The sequence below is a fragment of the Panthera onca genome, chromosome B4 (genome assembly GCF_046562875.1).
Source record: "Panthera onca isolate mPanOnc1 chromosome B4, mPanOnc1 haplotype 2, whole genome shotgun sequence".
NCBI classification, from domain to species: Eukaryota; Metazoa; Chordata; class Mammalia; order Carnivora; family Felidae; genus Panthera; species Panthera onca.
In genome coordinates, this window is record NC_138345.1 from 126,904,494 (window position 1) to 126,927,616 (window position 23,123).

At 41.0% G+C, this 23,123-nt stretch overlaps 1 protein-coding gene across 2 annotated transcripts; it reads left to right on the forward strand.

The window, feature by feature from the left end:
• Window positions 1–59: 59 nt before the first annotated feature.
• FBXO7 (F-box protein 7) lies at window positions 60–22,054 on the forward strand. Of its 2 annotated transcripts, none has more exons than XM_060656505.2 (9): window positions 60–181; window positions 3,774–4,068; window positions 9,223–9,450; window positions 10,762–10,903; window positions 13,027–13,110; window positions 16,416–16,511; window positions 18,300–18,476; window positions 20,345–20,382; window positions 21,362–22,054. In XM_060656505.2, exons 1-9 carry the CDS (start codon window positions 60–62, stop codon window positions 21,749–21,751), a joined length of 1,572 nt encoding a protein of 523 aa, XP_060512488.2. In that variant the 3' UTR covers window positions 21,752–22,054. The 2 variants fall into 2 exon arrangements, with proteins under 2 accessions (XP_060512488.2, XP_060512489.2); XM_060656506.3 differs by lacking the exon at window positions 60–181 and adding an exon at window positions 237–372 and having other exon boundaries at window positions 3,926–4,068.
• The last annotated feature ends 1,069 nt before the right edge of the window (window positions 22,055–23,123 follow it).

A 23,123-nucleotide genomic window follows, 5' to 3' on the forward strand; every position in this document is an offset into this window, starting at 1 on the left:
GCGCCGTCGTCACCGTCGCCGCCACCGCGTCCGGGCCTCCGGGCCCTACCGCCGCCGCCATGAAGCTACGGGTCCGGCTGCAGAAGAGGACCTGGCCGGTGGAGATGCCAGACGCGGAGCCGACGCTGGGGCAGCTGCGCGCGCACCTCAGCCAGGCCCTGCTGCCGTCGTGGGGCTTCAGGTAGGCGGGGGGTGGGGGGGCGCGCCCGCCCCGGGGCTGTCACGTGATGCCGGGCGACAGCGGGGCTTAGCGGGTCCGGGACTGTGACGCGCGCAGGCCGGGCGCGGCGCGGGCGCTGGGGCTGCAGCTCGTCGGCTCCCGGCTCGCGGAGGACATGGCCCGGCGTCCCGGGGGCTCCGTTCCCCTGCAGGGTGAGCCCTCGCTTCCGCTTCTGGTGCAGAAGAAACCAGGGACGTGCCGGGGCGCAGACTTCTCGCGCCCTTTTAAAGTGTGAAATTGGAAATGAGGGGTTTGGTGTGGGGTAGACCTCTCCAGGCTCTCTGGGATTTAAGTTCACCGTCCCCAGCTGTCGCAGTATTCCAAGGGAAAAGTCTGGAAAGTTCTAGAAGTTAGAAACCGGCCCTCCGTCGAGGCCACCTGTGAGCGGGCCGCTGCTGGGGCCGCGGTAACCTCGAGGCCGCTTTGAGTGCTCACGTGCTGGGCTGCGGCGAGCACTTTGGCTTGCCCTCCGCAGAGTTTTACAGACTGCGGGCGGTCGGCATTTGTCATCTCCTTTTACTTCCCTGGGCGAGATGTTGTGTTTTTGCCAAAACTAAGATAAACGTTGGCCTTGGGATGTCCCTGGAGAGCTTGCAGTTTGGGGACAGTGACATTGAGAAATTAAGGATCAGATTTTGCTATTATGAGGTTGTGAACGAGATGGCTTTGCTTCCAAGGGAGAATTTTCTGGGGACAGTAAACTGGGAGTAGAGGGACAGAAATAAGGGTAGTCCTTTTCCCTTGCTGAGCTAGCAGATTTGGAATTTGAGTGTGCTAAGAAAAAAATAAACGTGTTTGCTGGGGCTTTTTAGGTGAATTGTTCATAAGAAGACCTTTCTCTTAATTAAGTGGATCCTTTTTATAAGACTTACATACTTTCATTTGGGGGGAATTCAGTAAAATGAGGCCATATTATGAACTTCTCACCCTTTCATTTTTCAGGGTAAAACACCATATTGAAAGTAAGGCTGTTTTTCTCCAAATTAAAAATGAGGGTGTTGACATAATAACTTTTGAACATTATGTTAAGTGACATGCCTGTTATTTATTGGTGTTAAAACCTAAGCGTTTTGTATGCTGGTATCATTAGCCCACCAGACAATTTCAAAAGTAACTTCTTTCTAAAAGATTTTTCATATATATGTGTATATTTCTTATTATTATTTTAATTAGGAGAGACCGTCTTGAAAAGACTATTTATCTAAGAGCCCAAGTTAGTTTCTCCTTTGGGTTTGTTTTTACAGTTGAGGCTGGTTAACTGGAAGGAATGTAAGCTTCAGCTTGTGAAAGTAAATTTGTTCTTCTGAAAGTATTTTGTAATAAATAGGCAGTTTTAAAATACGTCCCTGTGACATTATTATTTTTAAAATGTCTTCTCTGAGCAAGTGGATCTGGGATTGCCATAAAATATCTTTAAAAGGCTTGGTGTTTCTAGGATGGCTTTTCCTGATGGATTTAAATATTTCTTCAGTTTCAGAACACCAGTTTTTGATTCCTCCCCTGGAAAGCTCTATGTTACTTTAGAAATAGCTCTTCCCTTTTTCTAAAGGTTGGGGTGGGGGGAAGGCCAGCATTTTTATTAATGACACAGTTCTTTAGTTTTTCTACAGGGAGATGTTTGAATGAGTATTAGATACTAGTTAAAAAAAAGCCACACTTTTGCTGTGACAGAAGACCCGTAAGAACATAGTTCATTTGAAGTGTGTTTCTTTTTTTCTGCTGAAGTCGGGATGGTGTTTTTTGGGGCATCTGGCAGATGTTCAACATTCTTTGAAAACAGAAACACAGCTACTTATTTTCTGATAAGCAGGAGTAGGTTCTAGAACTTCAGTAATTTCTCTACCAAAGGTACTTTAATTGGTAAGAAAAAAATGTACTTGTGAAAGAAAAATGAATTGTGAACATTTGTGAAAATGCAGCATTGTAAGAATAAATAGAACATGATTTTCAAAGAACTTCATCCTTGGTTAACCTCTCAAAAAGTTAATGAAGTCAGCATTGCTGAGTGTAAATGTCTTGTAAAAAGTTCTGCAATAGTTTGTTAATTACCCCTCACCACTTTGTGGTGAAATGATGGTTATTCTTTCAAATCAGGTAGTCTGTGATGTGGAAGGGATGAGAGTTCATTGCTTCAGGCTAATTTGAGCTCTTAGCTTGTTTAGCAGTGAGTTTTTGGATTTGTGCTATTCTTACTATAAAAGGTTATCAGTAAGAAAGGTGACCTTGTATTTATCAGCAGGAGGGATGTATTTGTACTCATCTTTTTGTGATTGTGAATATTCATTTAAGACATGGGTCTAGTATTTTGGAGCAGATATAAGCTGATTGTCCTGTAAGAACATTGACTAGGTAACCCCGATTTCAGTTTCATTTTCCCAACTACTCTTTATTGGTTGCGTTTATTCCATTAATACTTTTATTTGCCAAGAGCTGGAGATACAGTTTTGAACTAGATAGATGAGATACCTGATGTTATGAAGCTTAAATTCTGGTGGTGGGGGTGGAGGAGAGATGGTCAATAAATATGGAATTTTCACATAGTAGTGTTACAATAAAAATAAAACATAAAATGGAGTAGAGTGGTAGAGGTTAGGCAGAAGGCATCTCTGTAGAGATGGCATTTGAATTGAGACAGAATGGTGAGAGTCAGTCCTTTGAAGATCTGGAAGAGTAAATGCAGAGGCCCAGAGGTTGCAATGAGGTTGATCTGTTTTGAGAAACGGGATAGAAAGCTTATGTTAATAGGGAACAATAAAGAGAGGCTGGAGGAGATAGGAGAAGTGGGTAGGGGTCACATGTTGGGCTTTGGAGGCCATGTTAAAGATTCCATTCCAAGTTCAGATACAAGCCATTGGAGGAGGATTTTGAGCAGAGGAATCATGTGACATAGTTTGTATTTTATTTTTAAAATGTTTAGTTTTGAGAGAGTGCAAGCAGAGGAGGTGCGGAGAGAGAGGGGAATAGAGGATCTGAAGCGGGGTCTGTGCCGACAGCAGAGAGCCCGTTGCGGGACTTGAACCCACAAACTACGAGATCATGGTCTGAGCCAAAGTTGGATGCTCGACTGACTGAGCCACTCAGGCACCCCTCATAATTTTCAAAAGAGAGTATTTCCTTGACTCTCAGATACTGTCATTCTTAAGACGCGTATTGTTTTATGTAACACTAAAGGAAAAAAAATGTCAGTTAAGCTGTGATGTGTTATGAGTTTTAAGAAGCATCCCTGTTTCAAAGATATCCAAGTTACAAAGGATGTAAAGTATGTATCTTAGAATTGATGAAAACATGGATTAATGATAGTTACTGTATCCTATCACCCAGGCTAGAATTGTAGCCATTAGAAATCTATAACTTAGGCACTTGGTGATAACAAATAATTTTGATATTTTTTTGTAAAACTTTGGCTTCCTTTTTATTTTTGGCTTGTTTTTGTTACTTATTTCTTCTAGGATTATACCATGTATCTTATATATGTTCCTAGTGTATTGAAGGTAATGGTAGCTATGGGTAATGGTAGGTAGCTCTTACTATCCTTATCCATCTTTCTTGGCAGTTCTGATACCCGGTTTGCAATCACATTGAACAACAAGGATGCCCTCACTGGAGATGAAGAGACCTTGGCTTCATATGGGATTGTTTCTGGGGACTTGATATGTTTGATTCTTGAAGATGCCATTCCAGCACCTAACTTACCTTCATCCACAGATTCAGAGCATTCCTCACTCCAGAATAATGACCAACCCTCTTTGGCCGCCAGCTCCAATCAGTCCATCGTACAGGATGAACAACCAAGTGATTCATTCCAAGGACAGGCAGCCCAAACTGATGTCAGGAATGATGAAAATATGGTAGGTATTAACATCAAGATGAGAAAAGGGGTAATTGATAAAGGATACTGAACACCCTCGATTGAATTCTGTATCAGGGTAATTATTGTTAGTAGATTGCGGATCGTATTCTTGTAGAAATTTTTTTTTTTTTTAACGTTTATTTATTTTTGAGACAGAGAGAGACAGAGCATGAACGGGGGAGGGCCAGAGAGAGAGGGAGACACAGAATCGGAAGCAGGCTCCAGGCTCTGAGCCATCAACCCAGAGCCCGACGTGGGGCTCGAACTCACGGACCGCGAGATCGTGACCTGAGCTGAAGTCGGACGCTTAACCGACTGAGCCACCCAGGCGCCCCTCTTGTAGAAATTTTTAAACTGCTAAATGGTTGGACCATCCGAAGAGCCCAGTGTTTACCTATTTATTTTGTTCAGACACTCACTCCTTCAGATGGTTTGTCCTTTGGCTCCTGTTGTTGCCTCTGAGTTCATGATTCCCAGCCTAGCTTCTCTGGTCTGCTCCACCCATTAAGGCTATATAGAGTCCAGTTATTTCCAAATTGTTTGCAGGACATTTATACCTGGATTTTAAACGTTGTTACTTCAGACTCTGTGCCAACATAAATTTGGAAATATGAACTAATGTTCTTTTCCCAAACTAGCTGCCCTTTCTCTCAGTGGCACCACTGTTCTCCTGAGCTTAAAACCCTGGAATGATTTTTGTCTACTTATATCCAGCCCCTTAACAAGCCCTGTCAGTGTTTCCTTTCCATTCCAGGCTTCCAGTGTCTGTCCTTCAGTCTATTTTCTGCGTTCATCTTTTCCCGACACGGTTTTGACTTTGTTGTTCCCTTGTTCTGTAGTAGCTGTGTGTCCTTGATACACCAGTGCTTACAATTTTTGAGCTGAAAAGTCCAAATATTTCTAACCCTGTCATGCTACAGAGGAAGAAAATGCTGTCCCTAGTCTTTAAGGCTTTTCAGGGCCAGTTTCTGTTCTTCCCTCAGTAAACTGTCACCTGCAGTCAGATCAGAGTCCTTATCATTTTCCCTGTGCCAGCCAGCACATTCATGTGTTTGCGCACATACACACACACACACACACACACACACACACACAGACTGGTGACTGCTTCACGTCTTTGCTCTTGCCATTCACCCAGCCTGGAATGCACGGCCTTTCCTCCCTCTCCTGTCTCTGCCCATCTTCCAAGGCCCTGCCAGCCACAGCCCCAATGATCATCTTTAATTTCTTTATCGATCATCTGTATTGCCTTGTAAACACCCCCTTAGTTATTACCCTGCCTTTTGATTTCTTGTGTGGCACAAATGATGAAATTTATTACTGAATTTTTTAATACTAATACATATGCAATCATGTTAATTGTTTTTTGTGTGTATACTTACTACTTAAGCTTAGTTGTTATTTTGGTTTTTTTTCAGGCTTTAAACACTTATGAATATAAGTATTCATTGTGCCTGTAACCTCAATAAGTATAGACAGTTACTAAGAAGAAATGCTTTTTAATAGATGGGTAATATGTTGAGATTTTTAGTAATAGTATATAGAGAAATTAAGCAATTTTAACAAGGCTTTATAAAGCTCAGAGTATTTTTATGATTTTTTTTTTAGGAAGTATTATGTATCTCTGTGTTTCTGTCTCATGGAGGTAATTTAGGGAATAAGTAAGAATACTTAGCTACATATTTAAATTATATTTCTGAATCATCTTTGTTGATAGACGCATTCAGATTCTGGTGGAAGGGTCCATTCCTTTTATTTCTGTATACTTATAAAATTGTCCAGTAAGATGGAACTTTTCATAATATATGTGATATTTACTTTACTAGTTTCCTTTTGAAAAATTCTGAGAAATTAATATTGCTTCAAGTTAGTAATTCTAGTTCTAAATGCATGTTGTTTTGTATTCTCAGACTTGTATAGGGTGACTAAGCTTGTAATCTTGAAGTAAGTAAGCTTGAAATCTCCTAAGTGTGCTTCAAGTACTTGAAACAGTATGATCTGCTCATTAAATGTAGAATGATGTATTAGAAAAGGAAGATAGACAGGTGCCTGGGTGGCTCGGTCGGTTAAGCCTCAACTTCAGCTCAGGTCATGATCTCGCGGTTTGTGGGTTCGAGCCCCATGTTGAGGAGCCTGGAGCCTACTTCAGATTCTTATTAAAATTCTGTGTTTCCATCTCTCTCTGCCCTCCCCTGCTCATGCCCTGTCTTTCAACAACAACAACAACAAAGGAAAATAGATGGGTAAAACTGGAAACAATAGGAAAATTTTACTTGCAAAATTTGAAAATTAAGTGTAATTTTCTTATTTTCATTTATTTGGGAATTCTAGTACCTGTTGAATCTTTAAGGGAAATGGGAATAATGTGGTATCAGACTCTAATATTAGCCCTAAAGTGCATTTTAATCACCTATTGCCATCATTTGTAGATGACATGACAAATGATTTATTTAAAGAGGTGGTGCTGTGGGGTGCCTGGGTGGCTCAGTTGGTTAAGCGTCTGACTTCGGCTTAGGTCATGATCTCACAGCTTGTGAGTTCGAGCCCTGCATTGGGCTCTGTGCTGACAGCTCAGAGCCTGGATCCTGCTTTGGATTCTGTGTCTCCCTCTCTCTCTGCCCCACCCCTGCTCATACTCTGTCTCTCTCTCCTTCAAAAATAAATAAACATTAAAAAAAATAAAGAGGTGGTGCTGAGCATTTTCCTCCTGATTTCCACATGTATGAAGAATATCATAGATATTTCATATCCTATCAGAATGGCTCAGAATGTTAGTGGTTGTTATGGAGTGGGAGTTGGGTTTGATAAGCTCACCAGGGAGTTCTGATACCTTCCTCCCATGGCTTTATCAGTTTAGAGTAACTCTTTTTAAAAATATTTTCTCCACGTAGATTCTCTCCCACACAACCGTCAAGAGTAGCAAACGGCCCAAAGTTAGGAACAGTAGATAAGTAAGATGCAAAGCGCTTATAGGCTTCATAATTTTGGTGGTAAGTGGTTTTAATAAGTAGTTTCTGTTTGCCTAGAAGTATTATGGAGCCTCCTTTTTTTGGTAGTATGAATTGTCATTGGCCTCTAGGTTTTAACACGTGAATTTGGATCTTTCTCATAAGCCAATAAGTAGGCTATGTCCTCAGGGATTCTGGAGGAACTGCCTCTTGCTTTCTTATATTTTTCCATCCTTTCATTTATCCAATGTAATTTTAATTTCCTCTGCCCTTTCTTTAATGGAACGATGATCTTGAAGAAACATGTGTTTTGCATTAAGAGTTGAGCACATGCTTAGGAGACAAACTTTCTGAGCAAAATTAATACAAGTAACATAGTTTTATTGAAGCAGTGTATTGTGTCTGAAAGCCTGAACTGTGAGTCTGGAGATCTTGGTTCATTTCAGGTTTTTATTAGCTGGTAACCTTGATTGTGTTACTTAATCTGAGTCAGTTACAACATGTATGAAAAGGCAACATCATCTGACTTTACCGTTTTATAGACTTTTTTATGGTACAAATGAGAAGACACTGAAAACAAAACCAAATTATGAAATTTTAAGATACTGTTCTTAAGCATTGGTTCAACAAGCATTTGTTGAGCACCTGCTGTGTGCCAGGTACTGTATTGGGATTAGAAAAGTGTGTGACACGTAGTCTGTTCCTTTTTTTTTTTTTTTTTAATGTTAATTTATTTTTGAGAAAGAGACAGAGTGTGAGCAGGGGAGGGGCAGAGAGAGGGAGACCCAGAATCTGAAGCAGACTCCAGGCTCTGAGCTGTCAGCACAGAGCCCAATACGGGGCTCGAACCCACGGACTGTGAGATCATGACCTGAGCTGAAGTTGGACGCTTAACTGACTGAGCCACCCAGGCATCCCTACTCTGTTCCTTTCTAAGCTTGCAGTCCTGGTAGGATATAGGTGTGAAATCAGGAAAGTGCAGTAGTCAAGGCCTTTGCAAGTCAGGGTGGTAGTCTGTCTGTACTGCCTCTTTTGCAGAGGTGGGGAACACTGGCGTGGAGAGGAAGGGGCTGGCAGGAAGTGGGCTTGAGAGTCAGGGATCTGATGAAGTGATGAAGGACCTCGTATGCTAAGGCGTTTAGGAGTTGGGACTTCATTTTCTAGGCCTGCATCTCACAGCATGTCCTCTATGAAACACTTCTTCCCTTAGATTATAAGTAAGTGTTCTGAGGATGCTGGGTACTAAGGAAGGAGAGTAGTGTTTCTTGGCTAAATATTACACACACATTATTATTGTTGGACTTCTCAGAGCTCTGTAATGCCACCATGTATTTTGTGAATGTGGAGGGTGAGGTTCGGTGGCTATAGCATGTAGTATTTTCCAAACTTAATTGATTGTAGACCTCTTTTTTCCTGAGGACATCTAGGGTCACATCCCAAGGCACAATTTAGGGGAATGCTGCGATCTGCACTGGGGAAATACTGGCAAGTTTTAAGCTTGGTTATGGGACATAATTGGATTTTTAAAAAAGATTATGTATGTATGTGTTTTGAGAGGGAGCCCATGTAAGCATCGTTTGGGGGTGCAGAGAGATTGGGAGGGAGAAAATCCCAAGCAGGTTCTCTGCTCACAGCACAGAGCCCGACACAGGGCTTGATCCCACAAACTGTGAGATCATATATAACCTGAGCTGAAACCAAGAGTCAGATGGTTAACCGACTGAGCCACCCAGGCCCTCCCATAATTGGGTTCTTAATTGTCAGAAACTCTCACAGCAATGGGTGTCTTGGAAGACGAAACGGAGTCAGGGATCCTTGGGGAAGCTATTGCTGGATGTGAAGAGGTAAATGAGTCTAAAGTACCACTGGAGTAGTAGGGGCAGATTTTAGAGGTATTTTGGACATAGATTCAGTGGAACTTTGATCACGACGAAAGTAGAGTTTAGTGAGGTAGAGGGAGGAGGCTAGGTTGATTTCCAGGTTTTTGGCATACTGGCCAGGATGAACGGAGATAAGGAATTCAGGATGGGGGAAAAGATTGCCAGCTTATTTATTTAGGAAGGCTCACTTAAAATGTGTCCCATTTCTGAAGCTAATAACATGCTTTGGCTTTGGGCACTAATCCGAGTTCACTTCAGGATACACAATAAACTGTAAAAATAAAAGTCTCTTTAATGAATTCATTGATTTGTTATCTTTTTCAGTCGGGGCCTAGCCAGACTTTTGAAACTGAGTCAGTCCAAGATGTTGTGGCTATGGAAGAGGGCACAGGTGTCTGTCCCTCAGAACCGATGCTCTGCAGTGAGTCGGTGGAGGGGCAAGTGCCACATTCATTAGAGGTCCTGTATCACTCAGCCGACTGTTCCAGTCCCAGTGATGCTCTGATAGTGTCAATACATCTGCTCATGCTGGAGTCAGGTTACATACCTCAGGTGAGGCTACAAACAGAATACATTGTGTTGGGGTTTCAGCCTCCCATTGGGGATGGGGGTGTACTAACAAACATCACTAGGGTGTTGTGGAACTCTAGATCTCTATATTAAATGCAGTTGAGTGTTAAATGTAAAGTGCTGAATGCAGTGATGGGTATACAGTAGGCGGTCAATAAACGTTCCCTCTCTCTTTTTTTTCCTTCATTTCTGTTGTCAGTTTTGTCAGTTTGTATTATAGAAGTGGTGGCAATTATGGTAAAAAGATTATGATAATATGAAATGAACTGTGGTCAAGAGTGTGGGGTGGGCATGTCTAGAGGGATGGCTCACTGGATTATTTTTTATGTTAATGGCTTTGAATTGTCAGTAATCTAGTAAGATTCAGTTGGGAAGAGGGACATTATTCCCTTCATTCATTCATTCTCTGTTTGATAAGTATCTACCACTGACAGGTACGGTGCTTTGTCCCTGCTCTCAGGTTGCTTCTAGTCCAGGAGTGGGGGAGAGGGACAGTCTACGAACCATCAGTATATTGGTTAAATTCTAGGAGAGACGTATATGTATACGGGATGCCAGAGAGTCCTGGAGAAGAACAATTAGAGTTTCTCAAACCTTTGCCTAAGAATACCTGGGGATCTTCCTAAAATGCAGATTCTGATTTAGTAAGTCTAGGGTAAAGCCTGAGATTCTGGATACTCCTACACAATAATAATGCTGCTGGTCTGTGGGCCACATTATAAGTAACAAAGATGTAGAACAATGCAGTGATCATTGAATACCCGCAGCATGCCATGATCTGAGCCAGGAATTAGGATATAAAGATACTGGGACAAGTCCTTGTCCCTAAGGAGTCCATAAGTGGGGGAGAGAAGTAGATAAAAAGAAAATTATAATGTATTACAATAGAAGTGTGTAACAATAGAAATAAGAACAGAATGTTAGGGGATAAAAGAGAGGGAATGACAAACGGGAGTTTTTTTTAAAGGCTTCACAAATGCACTGTTATTTGAGGTATGGTCTTCAATAATGATACTGCTTTGCTAGGCAGAGAAGTAAGTCTTTGAGGAGAGAAATCAATCCCTGTCTCTGATGTGACTTTATCCATTTGAACATTTTGATGGAGGAGAATATATTTAAATGTTTTTCTATCAAAATTTTATTACTAGCTGTAGTAATGATGTGGCAGATTTTATTAAGGGGACTGTACGGAATGCTTATTTCCAGACAAGTTAGGGGCCTGTTGGATTTTTAATCCTTTTTGAGAGTAGCACTTCTCTTCATTATTTGTTTCTCTTTCCTTTCATTCCCCAGGGGCCTGAGGCCAAAGCCATGTCCATGCCAGAGAACTGGAGGTCGGGCGGTGTGTATAAGCTGCAGTATACACACCCTCTCTGCGAGGGCGGCTCTGCTGCTCTCACCTGTGTGCCTTTGGGAAACCTAATTGTCATAAATGGTAATGGAGGGCTGTCGGTTTACCAACACTGACATGTTTCCAGACCATAGCTGCTTCAGTGATTGGCTCTCGTGATACAGTTGCATCTTTCTCAACTTTGTTGAGTCTCTAGGCTGCTGATACCCCGAGCCTGAAAGGTTGTAGAATGTGTGGGTAGATGTTTAGGCTGGCAGCCTTCTCTCTCCGGGAAGCCGTAGCCTTCAGCTGTCTTAACCTTGCGATATTATTGCTGTGGGGAGTGTTGTGATCTTTGAAGTGAGATGATCTATTACATTCGACTACTTTGTGCCTGTGGGTGACTTTTTTATGTTTTTTTTTTTAACAGAGATCTCGAACTGAGAGATGGTAAGAGGTGAGATTGAGCTGGGGTCACTTTTTATCCCATTTGGCATCTGAACAGTAATGCATAGAAACACTGCTAAGCACCGCTTTAGTATGTGTGTGCTTGATCCCTCGACCTGCAGGAAAGTCACTCTGACTAGTTTCTTTTTCTAGTTCTCTTTCATAGTGGCAGTTTCACAGGGATAGCAGTGCCTGTATTTGTTTGTATTTCATTTTCGCTCAGAGGCCACCCAGACGTCCGTACATCTACCAGTGGTCTATGGAATAGTCTCATAATCACGTGTTCTAGAGAGCCATTTGAGTGACTAGAATCTTTCATTTCCGTTCTGTTCTGATTTTTGATTTCTTTATCCTTCAGCTAGCTAAGACAGCATGGTGGGGTTGCAATGGCTGCATTTTTGTTTTTTCAGTGCAGCTCACCTTTTGTATAGCAAAGGCAGTTGCTTTGATGCCTCGTGGTTTCCTGTGCTCTGTGGCACTGGTTCTGCCAGGATGGATGAGTGAGGAGCCTTCACGGAACGTGTATTGCCGCATACAGCTTGAGCGGCACCATGTTCTTCTGTTGCGTTATCAAGGTCCCTTCTGAGAGTTTGTTTGAAACATGTTTGTTCTGCAGAAATTTACTTTGAAAGCCACTCGCATACATGGTCATGATCTTTGAAGTGAAAGGTGGTTCCATGTCCCCTGCGATGTAATTTGTGGTATTTCCTTTTAGTCACTAGATTCCTTGCGATGTTCCATAAAAGTCTCAAATTTCAGCTTTACCAGTATTGGTGGTATTCTGTGCCGGTCAGAATGTGTCTGATGGCAGGTGGACTAGCCACGTGTCTTCAGCGACTCATCACAGTTAGCAAGCACGCCTTTCAGTTGGGTGTTCTTACACACAGAGAGCCAGCAGTTTCTGCCTCCTTGCAGGCGTCCTGCCCCGTCACATCCTAATGTGCGAGGTTGAAGCTACCAACTTCATTTTTGCCTCCGTTTCTTACAAAAGCACTTTAACAACGCGTGTGATAATCTCTATTTACTAGTTTCAAGATATATAACATAAGGAGAATGGCTGTTAAATGTCTCAAAGATATCTGAGTTTCTGGTATTTTGTTCTTTTATTGCTCCTGGCAGATCAGCTACTTGCAGACTTGTGTGGCAGCCAGCCATTCCAGGCTTGGTTCTTTGAAAAGGAGCAGTGTGTCTTTAAGTCTTTTCCTTCGCCCAAGACCTCCTGCTCAGCGCACATGTGCACGAGCACGTCACTGGCTCTTTCATGGCATGAGATGAAGTGAGCCTTTGTATATATGATTAAAATGGAACCTTCTGGTGGTGTCAAGAATATTGGTCCTTTGGGTCTAGAAAGAGATGATGTTGTGAAAACTAGCAGGATTCTTTTAGTAAACAAGGCAAAACTCATTGCCAAGGATTAAATAAAAAAAATAGAGTTTTTGGTGACCTTGTTGGAAATAATGGTTTTATTATGTTTAACTGTCTCCTACTAACCTTGCTGCATATCTTTCAATGAGTAATACGCTGTTGTTGGTAATACCTACTGGATTTTATATAGAAGTGCATACTCTAGTTTTTAGAGGTGTTTGTTTTAGAGTGATTTTACTTGATGTGATGGCAGGTTTCCACTTTGGACTTTGTTGTGAGGGAAGGAAATGAGTGTAGAGCAGTTTGTATAGTGTGTCCTTCGTATGTTGGGACAGGGAAGTGCAAGCCCATGCTAGATAATGAAGGCAATTGAGGAACTGACAAAAATGATTTGTCTCTCTTTTGCTTATTTCCAGCTACACTAAAGATTAACAGTGAGCTCAGAAGTGTGAACAGATTGCAGCTGCTGCCAGAGTCATTTATTTGCAAAACAGAACCAGGTAACATAAGTATGGTTGAACTTTTGGGATGAAGCTTTGAGAGGTTTGCTTTAACAAAACTAAATGGTAATGTTTGAGTGACTGAAAATTTCTGAATGAGAGTAAAGCAAATTTAAGACAGTGTTGCAGAGTATCTGTTTCTTTCCTGCTTTCCTCTTGGAATGCTGAATTATATTTATGCTGCCATTATGGAACGACACTAGTATGTAATTCATTACTTATGATGTTGATGCTTCATAATTTATGAATTAATCTTTGGATTTTTCTCGTATTTAATCAGTATGGAGAGGATCTGCATTTTGTGGAAACCATACAGTGCAACTTCATTATTGAAGATTATTGGAGGAAAAACTACTCAGAATGTTAGTTTAAACCAACATAGATTTGGTTGCTGTTTGATCAGATTTACCAAAAGTTTACATTCTAGGCATGGTTTTTTTTTTTTTAATTTTTAACGTTTATTTATTTTTGAGACAGAGACAGAGCATGAATGGGGGAGGGGCAGAGAGAGAGAGAGACACAGAATCGGAAGCAGGCTCCAGGCTCTGAGCCTTCAGCCCAGAGCCCGACGCAGGGCTCGAACTCATGGACCGCGAAATCATGACCTGAGCTGAAGTCGGACGCCTAACCGACTGAGCCACCCAGGCGCCCCGACATGGTTTTGCTTGTATTCTGTAAGATTACTAATAGATGCAAAGACAAGTTATCCTTTTTATTTTTTTAGTTAAATTCAAAGTATGAGAAGCAGGTAGGTGGTTGAAGGAGAGGAGATGGGTGGAGAGAGAACTCACATCTCTAAGCGCTTGTTTTGTGCTGGACACGTGCCTTGACAGATGCTATTCCATTTCGTCTTTCTAGTAACTTAGGAGGGTTTTGAAATCTAAATGTGGTGTCATGGGGTGGTGGCATTGGCAGTGGTGTCTTTAAGGGAAGGCTACCTAGAGCTAGGTCTTTGCTTTGAAGGCCTAGAGACTGACCCTTGTTAGTTTCCCGGGCAGATCAGGCCGAGTTCTGTGAACATCCGTGAACCAAAACTGATGGGAAATGGGGACATCTGGATACATATTTATAATGATCTCTGGGCATTTAACATCATACTACACCAGTGTTTCTTAGCCTTCATTTTCTTATCCATCCCTTGAGGAACCTTTGTAGAAAATCTGTCCCCCTTCCATTCTCTTCCATGAAATTTTAATACCATAGATACATAGTGTATTTTCATTTGTGTACTGTGGCCCTTTGGAGGGTCACAAACCAATGGTGTAGCTAGGGTTTGTTTTGTTTCTGCCTTCCGAGAACCAGTTTTTGTCCCATTGTGGGTGGCACTGCCCCTGTTGAGGAGCATGAACTAGACTGATAAATGTGTAAAGATGTCTCACCATTGGGAACAGGAAAACTTGAAATTCTTGGCCACAACACTGTTTCTCTCCACACTAGGGAGTACTTTGCTATGGGGGCTAGAAATACACTCCACTCCACAGTAGTGGAGGTTATTTATGCCCATTTTACAGATTACGAGACAAGTCTAGAGGAGGTTAAAGTGCTTCAAAGTCACAGAGCTAATAAATGGTGGAATCTAGAATTGGAATAGATTTGACTCCTCAGACTATTTTTTAAAAATAACTTATAGGAATGTAGTTTAGATTTGTATTCTTTTTTATTTTTTTTTAACCTTTATTTATTTTTGAGTGACAGAGCATGAGTGAGGGAGGGGCAGAGAGAGGGAGGGAGACACAGAATATGAAGCAGGCCCCAGGCTCCAAATTGTCAGCACAGAGCCCAGTGAGGGGCATGAACCCATGAACTGTGAGACCATGACCTGAGCTGAAGTCGGACGCTTAACCGACTGAGCCACTCAGGCGCCCCCAGATTCGTATTCTTTATGTGGTTTTTGTTAAATAAAGAGAATGGAAGTGAAAGGAAGAAGAAAGTTCATACTGTTCTATTATAGTAAGTTTATGGGCTGTATTAAATATTTTTAATACAGTATTTTTATGTTGGGTAGGGTTATGCTGCCCATTTGACAAGTAATTTTAGTTACTTTATACGGTGGCTTTTATAGTAGAGTACCTAGTATATACTTATTTAAATGCATATTTGTTTGTTTTTATTTGTTTTTATTCTTGTAAGTTTCTGATTACTTTTGTAATAGATAACCGAAAGAAAAAACTTGTTAAAAAAATCGTTTTTCACACTGAAAAAAGGCCATATCCAAATTGACTTTGTAAATATCTTGACATTTGACTTCAAGTCAAGATTGTAGTTCGTGTGACAAGGATTTAAAGTTTAGCTGCATCTCTTTTCTTGTTTGTTATCAGTCAGGTGATAACATCATAGTGTTTTGTTTCTCAGTGGAGTACCTAGTTACAGAATGGGGCATAGGCACTGTGTGTGGTGCTTTACGTTAACCATTCTTTGGTGCAGGGTAGTATGTATCCCCTTGATACAGGTGAGCAAACAGGTGCGGATCCGAGGGTTCAAGGTCATACACCTGGTCACAGTACAGCGGAATTGCAGTGGGAACTTGAGGTCGTATTTGGCAGTGCTTCCCATGCTGCACTGTGCAGGTGAATCATCAGGGGATCTTATGAAATTGCAGGTTCTGATTAAGTAGGTCTGTGGTAGGGCCTGAGATTCAGTATTTCTGAACAGTTCCCAAATGATGTCAGTTCTGGTGATCTGTGAGCCACAGTCTGAGCAGCAGTTTAGTGGCTAAAGTGAGTGTGTTGGAGCCAGACTTAGGTTTGTACCCTGCCCTACCACTTACTCTGAAGCTTTGGATGGGCTTCTATTATCTTGTCCTGTTTTTAAACTGGGGGTCAGAGTATGTCTCTCTTAGGGAGAACCATTGATGTGAAAGAAAGCTTTGAAGAATGTTTAATACACTTGGTGACACTTGGTCGTCATGTGACAAATACTGTTCTGCTTCTGCTGGGATCCGGAGAGTGGTTCCCCACTGTACCCCCAGTGCCTGGACACTTTGGGCAGGTGCTCAGTAAATCATGGTGTGTGTACAGCTCTCTCACCACAGTTTTTCCTACTATAACTGTAGTCTGTGAATCGTATAGGTTGGGTACAGCTCTATTAATTTGAAATCATGAGATTTTTATCTTTACATCTAAGATTGAGTTTTCAGAGCCACACAGCATATAGTACTTCTACTAGAGACTTTGGTTCACGTCTGTCTATATAAGAATTACTTATGAAAATTTACAACTTTGATTTGTTTGGCAGAAGTAAAGGTTACCATTTCAAGTTTTGCCACTTGATTTTGTTCCGAGTTTTCATTAAAAAAAATATTCTAGGGGAAAATGTGGCCAAGATCTACAAAGATCTTCAGAAGCTCTCTCGTCTCTTCAAAGACCAGCTGGTGTATCCTCTTCTGGCTTTTACCCGACAAGGTGAGAGACGACAAATGATCACAGGTCAGATGGCTGGAAAGAATAGTAAAAGTTTATGTCTTATGCTTGTGACCCTGACATATGACTCTTGCCTCTTTTCCCCTAGTGAAGTTATGTTCTTTTAAAACTAAGCTTTAATGTTAATTCCTCAAGTGTTATTAACTTCTTGTGTGTATTTCGACAACATTTTGGGCATGTCTTTGTTGTAACTCTTCTTCCAGTGTATCATAAGTGTTGATATGCATTCTTTCCACCTCCTAAGGTTTTAGATAACCTTGGAAGTAGGGACTATGTCTTAGCCACTTTATTCTCATGGCCTAACATAGGGTCTGGTCCATAATAGGTGTTTGACAAATATATAAGTAATGTATAGTCTGTAAATTAGGTCTCAGTTGTTTTTTTTTTTTTTAACATTATTTCTTGGGGTTCTATGCTAGCTCCTTTGGATATTTACATGGATCTTTATTTAGTGCTAACAACTTTGAAGGGGATTTCATCCTCATTTTATAGATGATGAAACTAATTCAGTGAGGTGTATATTTCATTCAGAATTCTTATGTTGGCTCTTATTTGTGGTGTAATAAATATGTTAAAATCTCAATGACTTAAAGCACTTTTTTCTCATTCATATGCATGCTGTGTGTGTGTGGGGGGTGAGTTTTGGCTGAAGGAGTAGTCCTTCTTCAGGACATGGTCTCCTTGGAGCAGAGGGTAAAGAAGGCCCAGTGACCGAGCCACACGGTGGTTCTTACAGCTTTTTTGCTCGGAAATGATACGCTACATCCACTCACATTTTATTGGACGCAACAAAATGGCCAAGCCTGATGGCAGTGTGGCCATCAGGGGAAGCGTAATTATAAGCTAGAAAATGAGAATCCTCATCTACCACAATCCCTTAGCTGGAGAAGAACTTCAGGTTTATACATATAGATATGTGGCTTTTATTTGCCATTTGTATGTAGGGATCTTGTATTTTAGGTGTCCAATTGCATGTGCCTAGGCTGCTGTCACCATAGTTTTCTTCTTCATGTGCCGGTGATGGAAGGGAAATATGTGAATTTTAAAATGCTTTATTGGATTTTGATGGTCTTAGCTAGTGGAGATTAGTATCACAGATATTTAAAGGAGCTAATAAATCTCATTTGATTATATGTTATTATTTTTCCTTCTTGGCTTGCCTCTGATATTTATCTACCTCCCTTTTTTTTTCAGCCTGCTAGACCTCAGAGAATAGTAATTGCGAACACTTGAGTGCTTGTTATGTGCCAGACATTGTTCTAAGCACTCTGTATATATTCACACACTTAATTTTCAACTGCATGAATTAGGTAGTACTCCTAACCCATTTTACAGGTAAGGAAATTGAATGGTAGTTTAAGTAATCCAAGTGTCCAAAGGCACACAGCTAATAAGTAGCAGCATTGGAAACCAGTTTTAAAAGCCAACAAAGCATCCATTTTCTGTAATTGAATACAGAAGTTTTTGTTGCATTCATTGAATACTGCTAGAAACAAAGGCCATTGGCTAATATTTGGAAGTTGTCATAGCGATTCATTGGTTTGTATGAAAAAGTATTTGTCTTTCCCCTAAAACATAGAGGGAATAAGGGACTTAGTAGTAGGGCAATATAGCCAACCTGGGGTTAAAATTTTGTTGTAGGTGATGCACACTTGGGTAATTGAGACTACCATCTAATTTGTCACTTAGGAACAAGTTGGTAACTTCCGTTAAATATGTGGGGAAAGCCAGATGTTCTTTACTCACTACCTGTTCTCTTTTTCTTTATAGCGCTGAACCTACCGGACGTATTCGGGTTGGTGGTCCTGCCGTTGGAGCTGAAACTGCGGATCTTCCGACTTTTGGATGTTCGTTCTGTTCTGTCTTTGTCTGCAGTTTGTCGTGATCTCTTTATTGCTTCAAATGACCAACTGCTGTGGAGGTGTTTATATCTGCGGGATTTTCGAGGTAATTGCCACAGTGACATGTTAACAGGAAAAGGACTCTTTCTTACTGAGGTCTTAATTACTCAGCTTGCCAAAAGTTTTTAGTTGTAGGCTCTTTGTCTGTTTAAGAGTTTCAAGTAATCATAACTTGCAGCCTTTTTGGAAGGAGATGCTAAGCCTCATATACTTGTGCCTATATCCCGAAAACGTCGCATTCATTTCTGTGTTCTGTATAACGCAAATATCCCCATAGACTGAGAATAGTTCAGGATAGAAAAATTTCAGGTTTATTCTCTTAGACCATCCTCCATATCTGACTCTGCAGTCTGTTGTATTTCTAAACAACGTCCGTGGCTGTGACCAGTGTACCAGTTAGGAGCGCCCTGCTTGCTACCCTGTGGTATATTGCTGGGGAAGCTTTATTTCTGTATAGTCACATTTATGATGACCTGGTGATTGTTGCAGCAGTGATGGCAGTGGGACTTGGGGATGGAGAGAAGTTACCCCAAATGTACAAGCACTTTGCCTTTTGTATCAAGATTTCCGGATAGAAGCCTAGTGCCCGATTGTAGAATTTCTTTTCTGCGTATCAGTGTTTTGTTTTGTTTTTTAAACTGGTTTGACCCTGGAGTGGGTCATGAAATCAATATGTTGGGTCATTAAAAAAAAAAGTCAGTATTTTTTTTACAAAATAGGAGTAAACTTCTATTTCAGTATATGTATATGTAAGTATATACTGCATTGCATTGTAAAAAAAATACTTGTGGTTCACATCAAAAAAAAAATTGATGTGCTATGTATAACATCTTGGGAACTGTAAAAATCTTGGTAGATCCCCTTCGTTGTTGTTTTTTTTTTAATAAGAATATTAAGTAGAGTCATTAGGATTGTTAAAGACTTTTTTCCTTTAAAACCTCAGATAGAAGAAGTGAATGATCTGGTCTTTCATATTCCTCCTTGATTCCTTTATGCCTCTGCAGAGTTCAAATGTTATTTTGTTCTAGGAGGCAGCAAGTGTCATCTCAAATTAAAAAAAAAAAATTATAGTCGAAATGAAAAGACAAAATGACCAAAGTATATAGAAGAACGAACCAAAAAACAGGCTATGATAAAAATAGGCATAAAAACCTTTTTACTTACATACTCAAATTTGGATTTAAAATACAGTCAGTCTCTCTCTCATTTCCAGATTATGGTCCACAAGCTCATCTGTAAGCTGTTCAGATCTTATAACGAATCTCCCTATGGATGTAACGTCATAGGAGCTTTTATAAAATCTTCCTTCCATGCCCATATAATAGCTTCTAGGGAAGATATCTCTTTTATCTCAACTCTTCTTTAGATTTAACTTGAAGAGGTTTCTCTTTCCTCATTTCATGTATTTCAAGTAAATGAGTATATTAAAAAATACTTAGTTGTTGCAGTCATACTGATGAAAGTTGGGAGAAAACAACCCAAATAAGAGAACTTCAAGTCAGCTTTACCTCCAGTAACGATGGGCTGCGATACAAAGAGATGGTCACCCAGTGTCGCAGAGATTTGAGGTTAGAAGGAGCTGTCACTCTCAGCTGAGACTGGCGGAGGAGGCGCAGTGCAGCGTGGGGCAGTTGAGGAAGAGATAGCGGCCACCCGGTCCTCCATATTCCCGAGGGCGTCACCAGTTGGTGTCCTCACGAGCACAGAACGGCAGCAGCTGCCTTCTGCCAGCAAGAGAGGTCTGTGTCGGTGCAGGAGGGTTACAAGGGATGCAGCGTGTTGTGAACAAAGGATTCCTGTTCCTGCGTATGCGTCATGTGTAAGCTTCAGTTTCCTTAGGTCAGAAGCAAGATTGCTGTTTAACCTGGATGAATGAAGCATTTTAAATTCTTATTTTTTGTTTTTTCTTTGTAGATGGTACTGCGAGAGTTCGAGACACAGATTGGAAAGAAGTAGGTATTTTTAAATATCAAGGCTAATGTTAGTATTAGCGCCGAAGCAACTAGTGAATTAATACATTAAGGCCATATTATCATTTTTGTTATGATGTAATGAAATCTGCTTTTATTAAATTTATTGCTAATTTTCAGTAAGTGAAAATATTTTTAACTTTCATCTTAGACTCAGTCCTTATTTTCTTGTGTAATTACACAGGAAAAGAAGTCTTATTAACACAGCGATTGTTTTTTGATTTTACTTAATACAAAACATTCTTTCTTCCTCTGTTGCAAAACAATTTTTAAGCTGAGTTTTTGTGAGAGAGTGGTCTTCAGCTGTCCAGCTAGTTGGAACAGTGCATGCTTGTTTTATGTACAGACGCCTACTCTAAAAGACACTGACAGGACTGAGAAACGGGGTGGACTAGAGAAGGGTCCTCAAATGTGTCCTGAGTGAACAGCATTGTTCCTTAGGAAGATGTTCTGTCCTCTGAAATGGGCTTCTATTTTTTGTTGCTGTTTAAATTGAGATCCTTTAGGAACATGATTCAGGTGAAGAAGTGAATTTAAATGCTGCTCCCCTTCCCCCCAGTACCTTAACTTTATATTATGTGGCCTGATTTTCTCAACAGATATTTAAATTTTCCCCTTTCAAGAAAGGTGGGCCTAAAATCGCATATTAGCTCAAGAGCTGTCGATTGCAGCCTTGAAAGCACATTCCACTCAGTTATCCTTCCTTTGGATTGAGTATTTCCCTGAATTGGCACAGTTGTTCAGTTGCAGTGTGGTTAAAGAGTACAGTTCATTCGGCATTGTGTTCAGAGCTACTGCCTTAGTCGTGCAGATGGAAACTGGTAAAATTTCTGTTGTGTGCACTGGTGTCTTTGCTCCATAGTGTGGGAAGAGGAAAGTGTAGATAAAGCAGTGGAAGCAAATTGGAACTTTGGGGAAACATCCAGATCGCTTACCATATCTTGTTCTTGTGTTTCTACAGCTGTACAGGAAGAGGTACAAACAAAGAAAAGAAGCTCAGAGAGGGCGGCATGTGATGTTCATTCCATCGTCGCCCCACCCCCTCCCATTCTACCCCAACCCCTTGCACCCCAGGCCTTTTCCTCCCAGCTCGCTCCTTCCTCCGGGAATTATTGGTGGTGAATATGATGAAAGACTAACCCTTCCTTATGTCGGGGACCCGATCAACTCACTCATCCCTGGGCCTGGGGAGACACCCAGCCAGTTCCCTCCACTCAGACCACGTTTTGATCCAGTTGGCCCGCTGCCAGGACCTAATCCCATCTTGCCAGGGCGAGGTGGCCCCGGTGACAGATTTCCCTTAAGACCCAGTAGGGGCTGGCCCACCGACAGCCGGCTGCCATTCATGTGATTGATTTGTAATCTCACTTCTGGGGCTTGTTTGGTTTTTGTTTTTTAAAACTGCAGATGTCATCTTGTTGGGGGTGCTGATCTCTAGTGTGTTCTGAGTGCCATGGTGAGGAACGCACACAGTGGCCTTTCGGTAGATATATCTAAAGCTCCAGAGGTGGTAGGGCCCAGAGGTCACTGTATGACCAGGTTGGCTTTGGAAATAGTTGACTACTGACCTCCCCCCCTCTGAATTTCCCTCTAGGATGAAGGTTGTTCACTGATAATGTTCTGCACCAGATTAAAAAAAATTAAGTATAAATTATATGGCAATCTTGACTTTTATTACAGAAAGATAATGGGATAAAATACTCAGAACAGCTTCACAACATTACTTGGCAATTTCAGAATGATAGAGAACCTATTCAGGGTCATCAGATTGTTGCACTTTTTTTTTTTTTAATTATTTTTTAGTTACACCCTTTCTCCAAACAAAACTGTTTGCAGAAGCATGATTTATAAAATGAATAGAAGCCAAGAAGCTAGGGTGGGTGCTTAGACACCCACCTGCTCAACCCACCTCCTTTCTCTGCAGCTCTTTCCTGGGCTCTGTGATGAAACTTCTGGGCTCTGAAGCAGCATTTTTGGACAACTGTGGGGTTATGGGGACTCTTGTTTCTGGCTGCTTCTGGAGTGGAGTTACGATTTTTTTTCCTTGTGTTTGCAACGCTTGGTACCTAATTTGTAATCTAAATAGATGACCTCTTTCAACAAAGTTTTCCTGCTTTGAGTGCTGGTCAAGTACTTGTTCTTCAAAGTCGCCTCTTAACTACTCTATTGGAAGAACATTTTGCTTTTAAGATTTAAAATACACAAAATTCAAGATTTATTCTTCATACAAGAAAAAGGCCAAACACAAATGTCTTATCTTACAGTATAGAAACATGCTATCATGACAAATAAAAATCTGAATCGCAACCCAGGAATAAAACACTATTATATCTGCAGACAATATTTAGGAATATTGCCGATGTCTTCCTCCTTTTTAAAAAATCTGTTTTGCATATAAGGAAATGGCTTGGAATGTTATATGCTGCAAGAATATTTTGAGTCCTACATACACGTGAAGGTATTTTTTTTTTTTTTGCTACACATATAGTCTTTATTTCCATCACAGTGAAGAAAATTCAGTCAGTACTAGGATTTTCTAGAGGCCATGTCACCCTTAGTAGCTTACTGTATATAGGCAAAGGATTGGGGCTTTGACATTTCTTTCTGTGGTATTTTGTAATGTCTGAGCTATAGGACAGCTTTTTAAACAGTGTCCACTAGATGCTGTGTGGCTTTAACTGGGTCTGGGCTGAAAGAATCACCTGAAGCTTCGGTGGGCCCAA

Coding starts and splice junctions, on each gene's coding strand:
- FBXO7 (XM_060656505.2), top strand. CDS start 60: ATGAAGCTACGGGTCCGGCTGCAGAAGAGGACCTGGCCGGTGGAGATG. Junction 4,069..9,222: donor TCAGGAATGATGAAAATATG/GTAGGTATTAAC, acceptor TATCTTTTTCAG/TCGGGGCCTAGCCAGACTTT. Junction 18,477..20,344: donor ATATCTGCGGGATTTTCGAG/GTAATTGCCACA, acceptor TTTTCTTTGTAG/ATGGTACTGCGAGAGTTCGA.